Source organism: Rhamphochromis sp. 'chilingali' (assembly GCF_963969265.1).
Source record: "Rhamphochromis sp. 'chilingali' genome assembly, chromosome: 2".
Classification (NCBI taxonomy): domain Eukaryota; kingdom Metazoa; phylum Chordata; class Actinopteri; order Cichliformes; family Cichlidae; genus Rhamphochromis; species Rhamphochromis sp. 'chilingali'.
Window position 1 is genome coordinate 5,696,592 of NC_137930.1, and position 17,680 is coordinate 5,714,271.

Below are 17,680 nucleotides of genomic sequence, written 5' to 3' on the forward strand. Positions count from 1 at the left end.
TCAAATTTCATGGTGAAATTAGTGTATAAATGCAGTTTTTTTGTTTCTGGCTTCACTTACAGCTGAACTTCAGAAAATGGTGATGGAATATTTTTCTGGGGCGTCAACCACAAAGCAGCACGGAGGCCAGCGACAGGGTTAAGGTATCTGCTTTTTGTGTTTTACTTAAGTCTCTTCTGGTGCAGAGCAACCCAAATGATGTTTGATGCAAAAGAGAGAAAATTTGTTCCTGTGATAACAGTTGCAGTGGTTACGGTCTGACCGACTAATGCTCGTCACACCAACACATGAACAGGAACTAAAGGTTGTGGTTAAACATTTGTCTGCGCCTGTTCATCTCTGAACTGTCCTTCACTTGTGAATAAAACAATTTTGACTGGTGTTTGTTTCTGTTTGTTTTGCATGACTTTCCCATAGCTACTCTGTTCTGTGGAATTCATTAAATAATGCTTTCAGAAATAAATCCACACCACATGCAACCACGTTGACTAAGGCTCAGCTGTCAGTGAAGCACCAGTAAGAGCACACGTGCATGCTGGAATATAAAAATGGATAATCTGTTTTTCACAATTGAATTTAAATTCAAAGTTGCAAAGACTTATAAAAGAGTGCACTACCCACTTTATTACGTATGCCTGTTCAACTGCTTATTAATACTAATCAGCCAATCATATTGCGGTACTTTGGTGCATTTAGGCGTGTGCACGTGGTCAAGACAATTTGACGAAAATTAAACTGGGCGTCTAAATGACAAAAGAAGGTGAATTAAGGTGGCTTTGAACTTTGGCTGTTGGTGCCAGATGGGCTGGGAGCTTCTCCACACAGCCATGTCTAGAGTTCACATAGATTAGTCACAGTCTAAATAATACAAAATATCTTCTAAGCGGTTCTTTGGGTAAAAATACACTTTTGATGTGAGAGGTCAGAGGAGAGAGGCCAAACTAGCTTTCGTTGCAGTTGTCACGTTTGCTTGGCTGGAAAAAAAAAATGCTGGTTTGATTCTAGCTCAAATGCTGTTTGAGGTTGTGTCAGGAAAGGCATCCTGTGTAAAACCAAATCAAACTACTAACAACTAAACTAGTTGTGGTGGCCCCTTGTGTCAAGGAAGAAGCTAAAAGCAGCCTCTTCATCTTCGAGCTGATAGAAAGGCAATGGCAGATACAGAAGAGTATCTCTGAACACACAACATATCAAAGCATGAAGAAGATGGGCTTTGTCTGGTTAGTCTGCCTGATGGTGGATTAAGAATTTGGTTCAAATAACATGAGATCCATCCTACCTTGTCTGCTGGTGGTGGTGTCATGGGGTGTGGGATATTTTATTGGGCCTCTTAGTGACCACATCCATTACTTTTTAACCACAGTTTACCCATTGACTGACAGCTGCATCCAGCAGGATGGTTGTCGTGGTCCCAGGCTTGCCCATAAAAAACTCACAACCCTGGGTCCACACCCATGTGCCATGTCATGAAGCTCAAATCATCTGAAACTGGTTTCTTGAAGATGACAGCGCACTCACGGTACTCAAATGGCCTTCACATTCAGATGGAGAACCTTTGGGGCTTGATGGATGTGCAACCAACAAATCTGCAGCAAATATTTGATGTCAACATGGACCAAAACCTCTGGGGAATGTTTCCAGTATCTCGTTGAACCTGAGGCATGAGTGCTTGAGTCAGTTCATAAGCCAGATTGATTCAACCTGGTGTGATCAAGGTATAGCTGATAAAGTGTCAGGTGACTGTGATGTTGAGGGGGTCTGGAACCTCATACCAGCAGCTGTTTATCATTTCAGTTTTTAGAAATAGAAAATTTCCATTTTGCTTCCATTGCTTCTGAGTGAAGCAGGTGCCTATGAGTACTGTAGAGTCATGTGACTCGAGAACATATGGTAGTGAAAATGGAGTGATCGTTGTTAGTTGAGTTGAATCCATGTTACATCCTTGATGTTATCTATTTCTATACTCAAGGTGGAGGAGCTGCAGAGGTGTTGCTTGATGGGTGATTTTTAATCTACGTGTTTAAGTGACAAAGACATCTGTGTCTCTTACACTTCCTTTTACCCAAAAAGGCAAGTCACTACGACAGATCTGTTAAGACTGCCCTATTTATGAGTGTGGCAAAGCATTAAACTTTCAGATCACTTTTTAGAACGACAGCCAAAGAACATCATCACATCCAGAGTGAAGTCACCATGAAGGCCACAGTGGGACTGCTGCTTCTGCTGCTCACTGTTTATTGCTGCGCTGCTGCACGTAAGTCTGTCAGTCTGCATGTGGCTAAGGATAAATTACACCTGAGGCACTTTGATGTTTTTATTTCAATTTTCATCTAATTTAATAGTAATCATCATAAATTGCATGACTTACAAGGTTTGCATTTGACTAAATTAACCTCAGATTAGTTATGGTTTTTGGTGTGCTGTTATTTTGAGTAAATACATTTAAAAAGGTTGTTGTTTGGCTTTGGTTATAAAATATGCATGCGTAACAAAGATGCATTTGTACCACAGACATGATATTAGGTTTTCAGATGTCATGTTACAGAGTTAAAGTGACATCTGAAAACCTAATATCATGGATGAGGACCTCAAGGATGAGGTTTTGCATGGTGTCAACTAAGATGGATTTTGCAGGGTTAGCTTGTTATCATGAGTTGTACACTCATAACTAAGGCTGTGTTTAATCACTCATAGAGTCAGAAGGCCTCTGGCTATTTTTTGTCCAGAGGCTTCTTAGCAGGTTGATTCACGTAATTTTAACATGAAGGATGCTGAGGTCACTGAACTGATGTGGCTCTTTTTCTTTCTTCCAGCTGAAGCATTGGATGAGACAGCTCCTGGAGAATGCTGTTTCCATTTCTTTACAGAACGCATACCAGTGAAGAACATAGTCTCTGTCACCAAGACTCACAGCAGCTGTCTGGAAAAAGCATTTGTGTATGTCACCACAATGAGTAATTAGATTAATAATAACAGTTTCTGAACACAAAACAAATTGCACGAACATTTTACTGAGACACAGCGTAATATTTTCAGTACTAACTCTTTTGTAATATCCCTGCAGGATCCATACAGCCAAAGGAAGACGCTTCTGCGTGGGCCACAGTGTCACCTGGGCTCAAGATGCTTTTAAGAAAGAGCAGAGCAGTGACTAACAATGCTCTTCAGTGTCCACGATCAAGCATAATAACAGGCTCTGTTATGTTACTCTTCACTGCCAGCATTTTTATAATGACTGTATTTTACAAGACGCTTTGCAAAGCATAAATAAACCCATGTTCTCTTGATTTGCTTGCGATCCTCTCCAAGAATGTTTCAATTAAAAAAAAACAAAAAACAAGCATCTGCAGTTGTGGTCAGAAGTTTCATGTCGATGATGAGTGTATGTAGTGTCACATTAATTTTGGGACTTTTAATTATTTTTTTTGAACTCAGGAATCTCAGGACGAGTGTACATGAACTTGTGTACTGTAAGAACATGCATGGATGTTTTTAACTTAGTGAAAGAGGTTTCATCGTGGGTAATTAAACATTAAGAAAGTTAGTGAATAGTTAATGAAGCATTAAAACCGCACAGGTCAGCCGTTTGTCCCGGGTATGAAGTGAGAAAACATTTGAAAAGTTTGTCACAACATAGACAGACAGGCACTGATGTCAGGATATCCAGCTCCTACAATGAAGCCTGCCTTCCTCACAATTTTGTACAGGTGTGAAATGCCCCTCTTCTTCGTGCCGATAGAAAATCTGCAGCAGCGTTTTGCAGATGTTGAAGGAGTCTGTGCTGACTCCTGCAAGGCTTCTCTGCCTCCCTCGGCTAGACTCTGAGTACCTTCTGCATGCGCTTGAGCTCCTGCTGATCACCAACTTTCACGTTACCTGTGATCCAGGGCTTGTTGTTAGCATAGCAATATACAGTCCTTACTGGAACAACAACATCCATACAGAAGTTCATGTTGCAATAATAATGTATACTTTATTGATCCCCGTGGGGAAATTAATCTCTCTGCATTTAACCCATTCACTCAGTGAAGCAGTGTGCAGCCACTAATCAGGTGCCCAGGGAGCCGTGTGTAGGGACGATACCTTGCTCAGGTGCTTCTGGGTAGCCATTCAGTGGATTCGAACCCTGACCTTCCAACTACCTACTGAGCACAACATAGCCTGATATGGGGTCACAAGTTTTTCACTCCTGGAACAGTACATGCTACATTTTGACATTTATTTTTTTTTTTACCATATATTTTTGCAATTTCACCATTGGATTTTAACTGAAACAGTGAAGGGCATCAACAGATGTATAATATTAATTAAGAATTGTAGGCATTTTTATTCACAGTCCTCCATTTTCAGAGGCTTAAAGAAACTGAATAATTGAGTGAGAGCAGTTTCATGGCCAAGTGAGGCCTGTTCCTGGTATTACGTGACAAATAAGCAGTTTAATGTCTAACTTGTCTTAGAGAAGACAGAAGATTTTTTAAAAAGTGGATGATTGCAGAAAATCTTCCCTCACATCTTGAGGAGAAACGTGTATCATTCTCAAACTCGACAATCAAGAGAAACGTTCATGAATGGGAATACAGAGTTTACTGATGGCGGCTGCAGTCAAAGAAGAAGATCTCAGGAAAGAAATTCTTTTTGTTGTGACTTTTATGGAGTAAATTACAAAAATGAACAGGAACGACTAGAAAAAGTGTCTTCCAGATTTATGAGACAGACCATCTGCCCATTCCCAGCATGATCCCTCAGGAGGCCAGCTTTTTTTATGGTCAACCATAATAAAGCTCTAGTTATTTTAATCTGTGAACAGATTAAACAGCAATTTTATAATGACTGTATTTTCTAAGATGTTTTGCAAAGCATAAGTAAACCCACGATTGTTTTGCTTTCGATGCCCTCCAGGAATCTCTCTAATACTGTGGTCAGAAATTTACATACACTCATTATGGCCAGATTGGGTGTACATAAACCACAACTATATGAACACACGGAAATTTTGAATGAAAAGGATACGCTTTAATTGCAGGGTGTTTTTGAACAAATGACATTGCTCACTGGGCACATGTGGACTCTCACGGTCTAAAACTGAATCTGCCTGCACTCTGACAGTATAAACACTAGGGAGAGTAGTGTTTGTGCGGTGTTATAAAAGGGGCGCTGCAAGGTTAGAACACTCATTGCTATGAACCTGTTATGTTTTGATGTGTGTGTGTGACCTCCTGCGTGCAGTAATAAATAGCTTGATCACAGCTCCTACCGTGTTGCAGACTTTATTTACAAAGTTCCACGACAGCTGGAGCAGAAGATTCAAATTAATAAATAATATCAATAAATCTGCAGGAAGTGTGTGATGTTATCATGTCAACATGGATAAAAAATCTCTCCAAATGTTTTCAGCACCTTTTTGAATCTATACAATGAAAAACGTGATACAATAAATATGGTCCAACTCAGTACAGTGTGCATAACTGTGTTCACTGAATGCATATATGTGTGCACATATGCAACCTGTTACCCTCCGAGTGACGAGTTACTGTCATTGCTGATCGTAGCGGGTGCCCACTACTGCAGAGTCATTTGGCTGGAGAATAAGTAGTAACCGTGCTGTCCAGTGTAGCGAGTGATGTATTCACCATTTTTGTGACCAAACAATATTTACAAAAATAAATAAGAAAGTCAACTTCATAGTTAACTCAGTAAAAATAAACATAACTGAACTTAAATCAGCAGAAATTATGGTCACATGCACACAGCTATACTGACCTGGTCCTTTCTCCCACTAACACCAGAGTTCTTCTGCTATCCAAACAATTTCTCCTCTGAACTATTCCATGCAGTAGGTAAGACAAATATTACCATTCTCATAAACGTATAATGCTACTCTTTATTAGCTATAAAAACTAAGGTGTAGTCAATACATATCACAACAATAAATCCATTTCTCAACAAACACAAAGTCAAATTACAAGACTTTATCAAATTACAAGAATTCTCCCCCTTCTTGACCTGGTCTCTTCCTGTGATCTCAGACTAACCTGGACGCTATAAATACGGGGAATTGAAACTACATTTCCTCCTATTGTTCCTGGCACACAGGTAGGTTAGGTGAGTTCAAACTAGACAATTAACAAACTTGTCAGAGTTGATTTAAACCAAGATGTTACATTAAATAATCTGTAACAGTGCGAAACATAAACAAACCCGGGATAGTACACGTTTGCCTACTACAGAATACATATGAGATATGGCTAAATCAAAACAAGAATGTTAACTAAGAATATCCAGCTTTTAACTCTGAACAAAAGGTGTTCTCACCCACTTTGTCACACAAACATTATAAAGGAGGTCATGATAGCTGGCATATTAATGATCATGAAACTGACCTCATGGCCCATTATTAGTCAGTGGTGCTAGTTTCAGTCATTATGCAAATGTACTGGTTATAAGGTTGGGGAACCCTGCAGTCGAGCTGAGACTAAACAAGTAATTGAATAAGCGACAAAATGTTTCTTGCACTGAAGACGCTATGTCCAGATGAACAGAATCAGCTTTGGGGGATTATAAAGAATCATATGGCAGAAATAAACAGACATTATGCTGTTACGCATGTCTTCTCAAACAAAATTACTTTAATTAAAAAAATTAAAAATGTGGTCATCGTTCTCAGCTGACTTGAATAGATGGAACATGATGTTATCTGTTTCCATAATCGATGTGGAGAAGCTGCAGAGGTGTTGCTTGGTGAGTGATCTTTAATCTACATGTTTAAGTGGTGGTGTGTCTCTTACACTTCCTTTTACCCAAAAAGGCAACTCACTATAATAGATCTGTTAAGACTGCCCTTTGTATCAGTGTGACAAAGCATTAAGTATTCAGTTAACTTTCTAGAGCGACAGCCGAAGGACATCATCACATCAGAGTGAAGTCAACATGAAGGCCACAGTGGGACTGCTGCTTCTGCTGCTCACGGTTTATTACTGCGCTGCTGGACGTAAGTCAATCAGTCTGCTTTTAACTGGGGATAAATGCCCTCTTGAATGTTTTTATTCGATTTTTATCTGATTTTATTAGTAATCTTCATAACTTAAATGAGTTACAAGTTAAAAACTTTTACTGTTTATTGTGAATGAACTTCACATTACGTGGGTGAGGTTATTACAAAACTTCAAAAGGGCGATGAGTTATTTTAAAAATTCATTTTCAAATGTTTTGAGTTTGATGACAAAACACGTTAAAATGTTACGAAGACAAACTTTTGCTTTTATCACATACATGACGTGAGGTTATGTATGTGTTTACTTTATGACCGTTTGATCCAGATAAAAAAAATAAGCTGTGGCGTTTTTAGAAACGAAGTGACAGTTTGACCTGAACAACCGGTCGAAAGATAATAATCAGAGGAAGAAAGACTTTATTTTTGTTCTAAAGAAAGCATATATATATATATATATATATATATATATATATATATATATATATATATATATATATATATATATATATATATATATATATATATATATATATATATATATATGTACAACACTACTGGGTCACTAACAAATTACACATATAGCTCAGCCATGGAGAGCAATGCCATGAAGCTCCCAGCACACAGTTTTGTGACCTGAGCGCTCTGACAGTGTTAATGTCATTGCCTTTCTATTTAAAGACTGAGTTCCAGGCTGAGTGCTCAACACCTTTGACACATGCTGCTATGAAACTGAATTTTTTACTGTCTTTTTATTTTTTCTTTCAGCTCAAGGAGTGCTTGAAATGTCTCCTGGACAATGCTGTTTCAAATTCTTTACTGGAAGGATACCACCGAAGAAAATAGTCTCTGTCATCAAGACTCACAGCGCCTGTCTGGAAAAAGCATTTGTGTATGTCACCACAATGAGTAATTACAGTAATCGTAATTTCTGAACACAAAACAGTGTGCATGCTTTTTTAGGGTCTTCTCTCACTGTCCCTCTTCACCTGTTTTTCTTTCCCTTCTTTCCCTAATAATAATAATAATAATAATAATAATAATAATAATAATAATAATAATAATAATAATAATAATAATAATTTTATTATTAAGATCTATCAAGTGGAGCAATTTGGCAAAGCCATGACCAAAAATAAATGGAAAAATAAATCAGTTGGGCATCTTTCTTGGCCTTCAGACAATAATCCCGGTAATAATAATTATTGTTAAGTACCGAATGGGACAGGCAAAAAAAAGAAGAAGAAGAAACCCGAAAAAAAAACCCCACCAACAGCAACAAAAACAAAAAAACTCAGAATCCATAAACACGCGAGTCACAGCGTGGTATCTTCTGTTCTAACTCTTTTGTAATCTTCCTGCAGGATCGGTACAGCCGCCGGGAGGCGCATCTGTGTGAGTCAGAGTGTCACCTGGGCTCAAGAAGCTTTTAAGCAAAAGCAGATCGGTGATGAATGAATGCTCTTCAGAGTTCATGATCAGCCATAATAAAGCTCTGTGTTATGTTAACCCATGCTAGCAGCAATTTTATAATGACTGTATTTTCCAAAATGCTTTGTGTATATATATTAAAAAAACAACCCACGCATGTTTTTTCAATAAAAATGTTCGGCTTTGAATCGGGCGTTTACTTTTTTGTTTTGTTTTGTTTTTTAAGGAGAAATTTCCACACTTCATCTTTACCCTGCCAAAAAAAAAAAAAATCCAGTAGCCTATCATACTGGTAGCGGACACAGGGCCTTCTGATTAGGAGTGAGGCCGAAAACAGTGGTTGTTTCGTGTAACCTGAACATGAACTCTCGCGTTCTGATTAACCTTTCAACACCGTTTCAGCTTAAAGCTATTAAAACTGAACGGTGTTCCAGACGTTTCGCTGTGTGCTACAGAAGTTTAAGATAGCTGCGGTTATAAAGTTCTGGGTCCAAATCAACGTGTGAAATTACATTTTTTATTTTTTTAGTGTTCTTTGTTTGTTTGTGTTTTAATAATTTCATTAAATTGTTCGAGGAAAGAAAAATATCTAGTATAAAATTTTTAAAGGCTTTCAGATTAAATTTTGAACATTTAGTCAGCACCAAATTGATATGATTTAACAGATAAATATTGACTACTCACATTAAAATATGCCATCTTATTTGCTCATATGTCGATATCGGCCAGCAGGGCTAATATCACCCCATAATAATAATTTAAAAAAATATAGATATATATATATCTTTGCATGAACTGCAGTTTAGCAACCAGTCACCTCAGCGGCTCTTCCTGCTTTTAATGCTTTTAATTTATCTGCCTGAGAGAGTTTCATCTGCGGTGATATTTCCTTTCTTGAACATGAGTTGCCCCCTGCTGGCTGCTAAAAGAATGCGACTTCAACCATTTGTAAAGGTGACAAAAGAAATCTGACAGATTGCGAGATGTATGGCGCTGTATTAATAAAATTGAATTTAACTCGAGGAGTGAAAGGTGAATGAAACTTCGTGTGTTTTTTGTTTTTTTTAAATATTTTTTAATAGTTGTTATGGGCCCTGTTAAAAACTCAGACATCTTTGTGACATCCATACTTATTTTTGTGACCTGGTAACAAAGTCCTAAGTAAAATTACTTACTTGCATTACTGTCTTTATCCTTATTTCCTGTTACATGTGTATTGTTACATCGCAGAGACTTACATTAAACATGGCCAGAGTTTCAAATAATGAGGTCAGCGTATATTCATGTAATCTCTATGACTGCTCTGCAGGACACTCCATATCAGACACCTGGACCTCCATTACTGACAAACAGCTCCCGTGGGCCTTTCTCACCCTGTGTGGAAGGCTCGGGTCTAAAGGTTTCAGGTCCTCTAATCAAGCTGGTCTATTTTTCTAGCAGAAGCTGAGATAGGAGGAGAGCTCAGTGGTGAAAAAGTTTTCTGTCTGTGTGGAAAGGCTCACTGTGGACCTGGAGTAATGACTTCTTATAGAGAAGGCTCATGACAGTGAGGTCAGTGTACTCAAATGGGCTCCACGTCACCCCTCAATCCAAAGGAGGACCTTTGGGATGTGCTGGAACAGGAGAGACACATCATGGATGTACAGCACACAATTTGCTCACCAAATTCTGAAATGTTTTCAGCATCTTTTTGAATCTGTGCCATGAAGAACTGAGACAGCTCTGACGGTAAAATGGGGAAAACCTGATAAAGGCACGTTGTACCAGAGAAAGTGTCAAGTGAGTGTAATTTTGGGACATATGGAACCACCCAGCTTCTGATTGGAGCAGGTGCCCATGACTGCTGTGAAGTCATTTGACTCTGCTAAATGTTTGTTATGTTGTTTCCTAGTGAAGCCCATATGGATCGTGTTAGAAAAAAGAAATACACGTGGAAGAAAAAAACTGGAATTATTCTTTCACTCCTTTCTTTTCGTGTCACGTTCATGTTTTTTCCATCATGGGAGTTTGTGGATTTTAGGATTATTTAGAGCTTTTCTCTCAATTACTTCCATTTTTAGTTTTCCATTGTAATCTCTTGATTAACTTTTGTTTCCTGTTTATTTTCTGTTTAGTATTTTGCCTTCGGGTTTATTCGTTGTAGTTCTTTGTGTTCTCAAAGCCTTTTCCAGTGTTTCCCAGAGTCTATTTTCTGTGTCCTGGCTTCAGTGTTTACTTACTTCCTGTTTTAATGTGTTAGCTTGTTTCTTTTGTGTCTTGTGTCAAGTTTTACTTCCTCTGTGTTGTTTTTCTTCTTTCCCATTTGCTCTCCTTAGTTTCCCTCCCATTTCCTATTGTTACATAATCCTGTTTTTACAGCCATCTCCCTTTAATCTTTGAGGTGGCATTTCTTTAACTCCTCAGTGATCTGCCTTTGTGTGCTTCTTGTCTGTTTCTTGGACTTATTTTGCTTTTTTTGCACTGTCTGGACTTGTTGCATCTTTTGGACTTTGGACTGTCCTCATAAAAGGTGCGTTTTCTCCTTGTACAGTATGCATTTGGGTCATCTCATTTCAGATTAATATATTTTAAATGTAACTACTTAGTTGAGTCGCATACATTTATATCTCTTGATGTTATCTGTCTCTGTATGCAGTGTGGAGTAGCTGCAGAGATGTCGCTTGGTTGGTGATTTCTAATCTTTGTGTTTAAGTGACAGTAAAAACTCACCATGACAAACATATAACGGCCCTTTAAGTGAGCGTGAGACTGCATTAAACATTCAGATCACTTCTTACAGCAACAGCAGAAGGACATCATCACATCCAGAGAGGAGTAAACATGAAGGCCACAGTGGGACTGCTGCTTCTGCTGCTCACGGTTTATTACTGCGCTGCTGCACGTAAGTCTGTCAGTCTGCTTCACAGTCTGAAGATAAATGTAATCTGAGGCCCTTTAATGTTTTTATTTGATTGGTCGTAACTTTTACAAGTTACACTGAGAAAATGAGTGAACATTATACCTCAGATTAATTAACTGGGACCACATCTGCAAAAAAGTTTGACAGCATTTCTAGTAGATAATGGCAGATGGTTTGAGCATGAATTGAGGCTGGGGTTTGAGGAAGGCCTCAGAGGGGACTGGTGGCGGCTCCTGGGCCAGTCAGATAGTAGTGCAGGGGAGTGTTTGGAGGAACGCTCCTGCTCCTGAAATTTAGACGAATTATTTCCAATTATACCTGTTTTTATCTGGTTTTAAATAAACTTATTGTTGTTAATCAGTTCTATATGCTGCATTTTAATCTGTTATGAAACTTTTTGGAGGGATTTATTATGATTTTTTTTATTTTGTGCAACTGCATTTTAGAAATGTCAATTTCAAGATTCTGAATCACCCTTTTCTCTTAGTTTACAAAACATGTTGAAAATAATATCATCCTCACAGCTGCGTTACCAGCTGGTTAACCTTGGAGATCCCTAAAAAAGACATCCACCTTGGTCCCTAATGGACATAAATGTCCATTCCCCAAAAAGTGCAATAAAAATCTTATGTATTAATATTTTTTTCCACTTTAAATTGGTCAGTCTTTTAAAACTACTTCTCCCTGAAATATTCATATAAAGTTTTAATTATATTTTCGTTGTTTTAACCCTTTAAATCCCAGTTGTATTACACGAGCGCCCTGTTTTTTTTAGCCCAAAAAACAAAAAAACTAAATATTTTCCAAAAAAAACATTTGAAGTAATATTTGATTGTTATTATAATTAGGCCTTTAGATGGTCCAAAGATTGGCACCAAAATTCATTTTGACCTGCCATTATTTTTTTTGCAGGAGCACATTAAAAAAAAAAATGCATCCACCTTTAATCCTATGTCCATTCCCCAAAATGTGCAATAAAAATATTAAATATTAATTTTTTTTTCACTTTAAATTGGTCAGTCTTTTAAAACTACTTCTCCTTGAAATATTCATGTCAAGTTTTAATTACATTTCGCGGATTTTAACCCTTTATATCCCGGTTTCGTCACATGAGCGCACTGCTTTTTTTGCCCCAAAAAACATAAAACTTGAATATTTTCCAAAAAAAACATTTGAGGTAATATTCAATTGTTATTATAATTAGGCCTTTAGATGGACTAAAGATTGGCACCAACATTCATTTCGATCGCCTTTTATTTTTTTTTTCAGGACCAGAAAATGGTCTCCAGGCGGCAAATGCTCCTCCTCTAGGCCGAAATAAGTGCATCTTGCCGGGGTAAGTCGCGACGATTACCGGGGCACGATCACCGGGGACCCCTTTTTCCAGCACACACGCCTGATACCACGTGACAACAAATACGTCATTTCCTGTTGACTAAAAAAAAAAATGCACCCTCTCATGGTCCTAGGGACCAAAAAATGGTCCCGCCCGATCAGCGGGCGAAGCCGCTGCTGCACGCCGGAGATGAGGCTTCATTTCCGGCAGGTCTGTCCAAGCAGCCCGCTGTTTTCCAGCAGAGGTCAAATGTGAAGCAAGGGCGCCACCCGGTGGACAAATAAAAAAATTACACACCGAACGCGATGGACGCGAATAGAGCGTCAGGTTTACATGTAAAGTCAATGGAAAGGCGCGATGACGCGCGATTGCGGGTCCCGCGAAAATTCGGAAGCAGATTTGCGTCGCGAAAACGCCAAAACGCGTGAAACGCGCGTCAGTGCAGCGCGTCTGGCGCGTTTGACTCGCGAATAAAACCACGCGCGTGAGTTTTTGTGTTGCATTTTGTGCATACGCGTGTTTCGCGTCTACCGCTCGAGTTGGAAAAATCTGAACTCCAGCGTCAAATCGCGCCGCGACAACCAATCAGGAGCCTGGTGACGTGGCTGTTACCTAGGTCAAAGGGGCAGATCCAGCCAAAGCCTTTCATACTTCAATGGAGGGGAAGGCTAATCAATGCGGTAGCAAACAACTCGGAGCTGTACAACACCAGCTGCTTTCAGTACCGAGACAGGAATAAAAAGGACCGAGCTTGGAGGAAGATATGTGAAGAGATCGGGCAACCTGGTAAGTTCATTCATTTCTCTTTTGAAAGTTTTCACTGACCCGGGGAAGCCGCACAAAAGCTAGCAAGCCACCGCTATTTTCCCACTGACGTACAAATACCGTTCTGCTTTTATGCATGTTGTCATTTAGGAATATATTTTATTGTTTATTAATAAACAGCACACAGTGGTCCCGCTGTTCATCTGTCACTGCTTTGCTTTTTCGCTGATTTTTTATTGCACAGTACAGCATTGCATTCTGCAGCCTGATTGACAAATCTCCTGCGCTTGCCAAATTTATCACGTTTGGTTTTGATAACCGTCGCGTCCAATAGAAAAAACAGCACAAAAACACCCATAACTATGAGCCTCATTCGGAAATAGACACCTGCACCGTGAGGGAAAAAGGCGCACGAAAGTGGCGGGCAGATGAAGACAAACCGCGGCAACCGCACTTTTACGTTTTGCAATCTACAAAGGTTTGCACTTTGAGAATCAATTGTGAGAACTGTGACCAATGTTCATGAGTGTGGGGAAAACAGTGTATAAAGTGCGTGGCCAGGGGCTAGTTATTCTGAGAACCCCTGCAATAAATGAGGGACCACTGTCTACTCTACGATTATTATATCCAACCTGTTAACATTTAATACTGTATTGATAGAACGAACTGATTCTGCAGCAGAGCATCCCCTGTTGCTTCTCCTGGCTGCCCAGTCCCTGAGCTCCTGCTGCTGCACCCACAGATATGTACAGCAAGCACTGATACCTTTTTAGTCGGTGGGATTCCCTTGTGATCACCTTTACTAAATATCTACAACCAATCTGATTATATCCTGTTATTGTTTTTTTTTTTTTTCAATGTTGAAATTAAAATCTAGTAGCAGCCTTCTCATTTCTTTGTGTTTTGTGCTGTTTTACAGGCCCACAGAGGAGGACGGCTCCGAGGCAGATGAGGGACGGGTCCCAGGACGGTCCATCGGCGGTGGAGCTGGCCATCCTGGAGTCCCTGAAGAGTCCACACCAGTCTCCAATGGAGCATTTCCTCCTCAGCCTTGTTCCTGCTCTGGAGAGCAGCTGGTCCTTTTTATTCCTGTCTCTCTGTAAATTCTTATATTTTATATATTTATGTTTAATGTTTTTCTGTTTGAGACTTTTAATATTATTTCAAATAAATTTTTATAATGACTAATGTCTCAGTTCTACTACACAGCAAATGTTGGCACACAACTTGACATATGTAGAATTTATTTCATATTATACTAATGACAAAATATACTGATACAGTGGGATGCAGAAGTTTGGGCAACCTTGTTAATAGACATTATTTTCCTGTATAAATCGTTGGTTGTTACAATAAAAAATGTCAGTTAAATATCATACAGGAGACACACACAGTGATATTTGAGAAGTGAAAAGAAGTTTACTGGATTTACAGAAAGTGTGCAATAATTGTTTAAACAAAATCAAGCAGGTGCATCAATTTGGGCACCACAAAAAAGAAATGAAATGAATATTTAGTGTATATCAATGTGTGTGTCTCCTATATGATATATGGGGTGCCTTTGTCTGGACGTGCTTCCCATCCAGAGCTGCACAGCACAGAGGAAAGTTCCAGCGCTCCTGGAATCCCTCTGTGATGGACCGCCAGTCTCCAGGTGAAGGCACAGCCATGAAGTCGTCCACTAGACAGTCCCAGATGGACGTCGCTGCCTGGGGGGTGATCTGGCTCACCGTGGACACACCGACTCTGAAACTGAACGCGATGGTCCTGAAGGAGTCCCCGGTGACAAGGAACCTGGACAAAATTGTTCAAAATCAGTATTATGTGTACTGCAGTTACAAAATACATTATTCAAATTCCAAAATACTTTTGTGATGTCAGATTTAAATCACAAAACATGAATCTTACATAAAACATTTTGTAATTATAAGGATAATTACACATTCCTCCCACATTTCCGGTTCACGCGCGTCAAAATATCATATTTTGACGCGCGATGGATTTTTCTTGGACACGCGTTGAGACGCGAATGTACACGCGTCAAATTAGGGGTGTTTGGAGCGTTTTATTCGCGTCCATCGCGTTCGGTGTGAACACACCGTAAGGCCTGTAGTCCAAAACGAAACCTAAGCTGGAAACCTGACGATCCCTTTGACCGTAATTTTTCTGGCGTGAAAAATAGCGTTTATAATGGGTTTCAATGTGGACATTTTTGTCCAAAGGGACTAAGGTGGATGCATTTCTGTAGCTTAGCCATTTTAGGCTAATTCAATGAATTTACACCACAATTATAAAATATAATTAAAAAGAAAATTCTTTGACAAATTTGGCTATATTCCACTCAACACAGTGAAAATGGTTTAAAATTAAAAATGCAAAAGACAATAAATGTCCCTAAGGACCTCTGAGGGATGAGCCCCAAATGGATATTTGCATCACTAAAGAACAGCGTCAACTAAGAGGAATTCTGCAGTATTAGCTAGTTATCTTGCCATGAGTCATTTAGGACCATTATAATGATCATGACTAAGGTTGTGTTTATTTTAATCAATACAGATTACTGTCACATGAGTTCTGGTTGAAGGGTTTAATGGGAGCTGATAGTTCATGTTCAGTGAGTGTTAGTAGAGTCAGAAGGGAACAAAGGTTCTGCTGGCTTTAAGAAATCCCTAAATAGCTGTGGTGTTTAAAAATCTTTTTTATTGTCTTTCAGTTCAATCAATGTTCAGATCAGCTGAACCTCAGATTATATTTGGTTGTTAACTTTAACTTATTATTGTTAATGCATTTTACATTTTACAAAACTTGAAAGCAACTCCACTCTGTTTAAAATTTAATCTTGGGCTGATGGGTTATTTTAAAACATCATCAGTGTATATCATAAAGGACCTGAGCGCTCTGACAGTGTTAATGTCACTGCCTTTCTATTTAAAGACTGTCAGTTTCAGCAACAATGCTCAACACCTTTGACACATGCTGCTATGAAACTGAATTTTTTACTGTCTTTTTATTATTTTTTTTCCTTTTAGCTCAACAATTGCTTGAAATGTCTCATGGACAATGCTGTTTCAAATTCTTTACTGGAAGGATACCACAGAAGAATATAGTCTCTGTCTTCAAGTCTCACAGCGCCTGTCTGGAAAAAGCATTTGTGTATGTCACCACAATGAGTAATTTCAGTAATCGTAATTTCTGAACACAAAACAGAATGCATGAAAACACGAGCCACAGCGTGGTATCTTCTATCCTAACTCTCTTGTAATCTTCCTGCAGGATCGGTACAGCCACCGGGAGGCGCATCTGTGTGAGCCAGAGCGTCACCTGGGCTCAAGAAGCTTTTGCATCAATGACCAATCTGCAGAACGATGATGAATAAAGCTCTTCAGAGTTCACGATCAAGCATAATAAAGCTTTGTGTTATGTTAACCCATGCTAGCAATTTTATAAGACAGCTGCAGCCTGGGTTTTGTACCGGGCATACCCAGTTTCCTGTTTTATATTCTCCTTTTTATATTTTTGGAGTTTTCAGTTTGGATGTTACCTTTGCCTAGGTTATGTTTTTATTCTGATATTGTTAGGTGTTAAGCTTTTCCTGTCCTCCTATGTTCCCCATGCCTAGTTCTGTTTTGCTGTAGTACTTCCTTGATTTAGTTCATCTCTGTCTTCATTTGTACTATGGATTTGCAGCTGCCAACTAAATAAAGGTCAGTCTTTGGTTATTCAAGGTTGCCTCCAAGTCTGCATCTTTGGGTCCATTTCCTGCCTCACCATTAAAGAACGACACGGCTGCAGAATGGAACCAGCAGACCACGCCATACTTTTGGATGGGAGCTTACTGGAGAGTTTTCATGGCTTCTCAGGATTTAGGCCCAGATATCTGATTCAAAAGATATCAAGGTACTAACAATTGCACTTTCAGATATGAAAAGCATAATCAACTAGCATCCTCAGCTGCTTCCATTCCCAACTATTTTGAACATGCACTCCACAAACACCCACAACGGAGAACAAAAATGAAAAACATTCACACCTCTCTCCTCCATATTCCCCGGTTCCTAGTTGCAGCAACGGCAGCAAACCCGCGCCGAAGCCCTGTCGCATCAGCTGCAGTTAGGGAAGCGAGCGGGAAGCTGGCTATCACAAAAAAAGGGAGCAATGTTTTGCAACAATAAGGTTGTGAAGGTCTTGAGACAGCTCATTGGTTTTACACATAGTGAAATGTTTCTTGCGTGACACCTTGGTAAAATACCTTTTTATAGGC

General features: G+C 39.2%; 2 protein-coding genes across 2 annotated transcripts; both read left to right on the plus strand.

Moving 5' to 3' along the window:
• Positions 1–85: 85 nt before the first annotated feature.
• LOC308390120 (eotaxin-like) lies at positions 86–3,155 on the plus strand (the record flags this gene model as incomplete). Its single annotated transcript, XM_080871812.1, has 4 exons — positions 86–143; positions 2,151–2,254; positions 2,814–2,937; positions 3,065–3,155. Exons 2-4 carry the CDS (start codon positions 2,194–2,196, stop codon positions 3,153–3,155), a joined length of 276 nt encoding a protein of 91 aa, XP_080727938.1. The 5' UTR covers positions 86–143; positions 2,151–2,193.
• A 3,772-nt stretch (positions 3,156–6,927) lies between these two features.
• LOC308392185 (C-C motif chemokine 4-like) lies at positions 6,928–17,122 on the plus strand (the record flags this gene model as incomplete). Its single annotated transcript, XM_080875105.1, has 3 exons — positions 6,928–6,988; positions 7,757–7,880; positions 16,693–17,122. The coding sequence occupies 3 exons, from the start codon at positions 6,928–6,930 to the stop codon at positions 16,793–16,795; spliced, it is 288 nt and encodes a 95-aa protein (XP_080731231.1). The 3' UTR covers positions 16,796–17,122.
• Between the last annotated feature and the right edge of the window lie 558 nt (positions 17,123–17,680).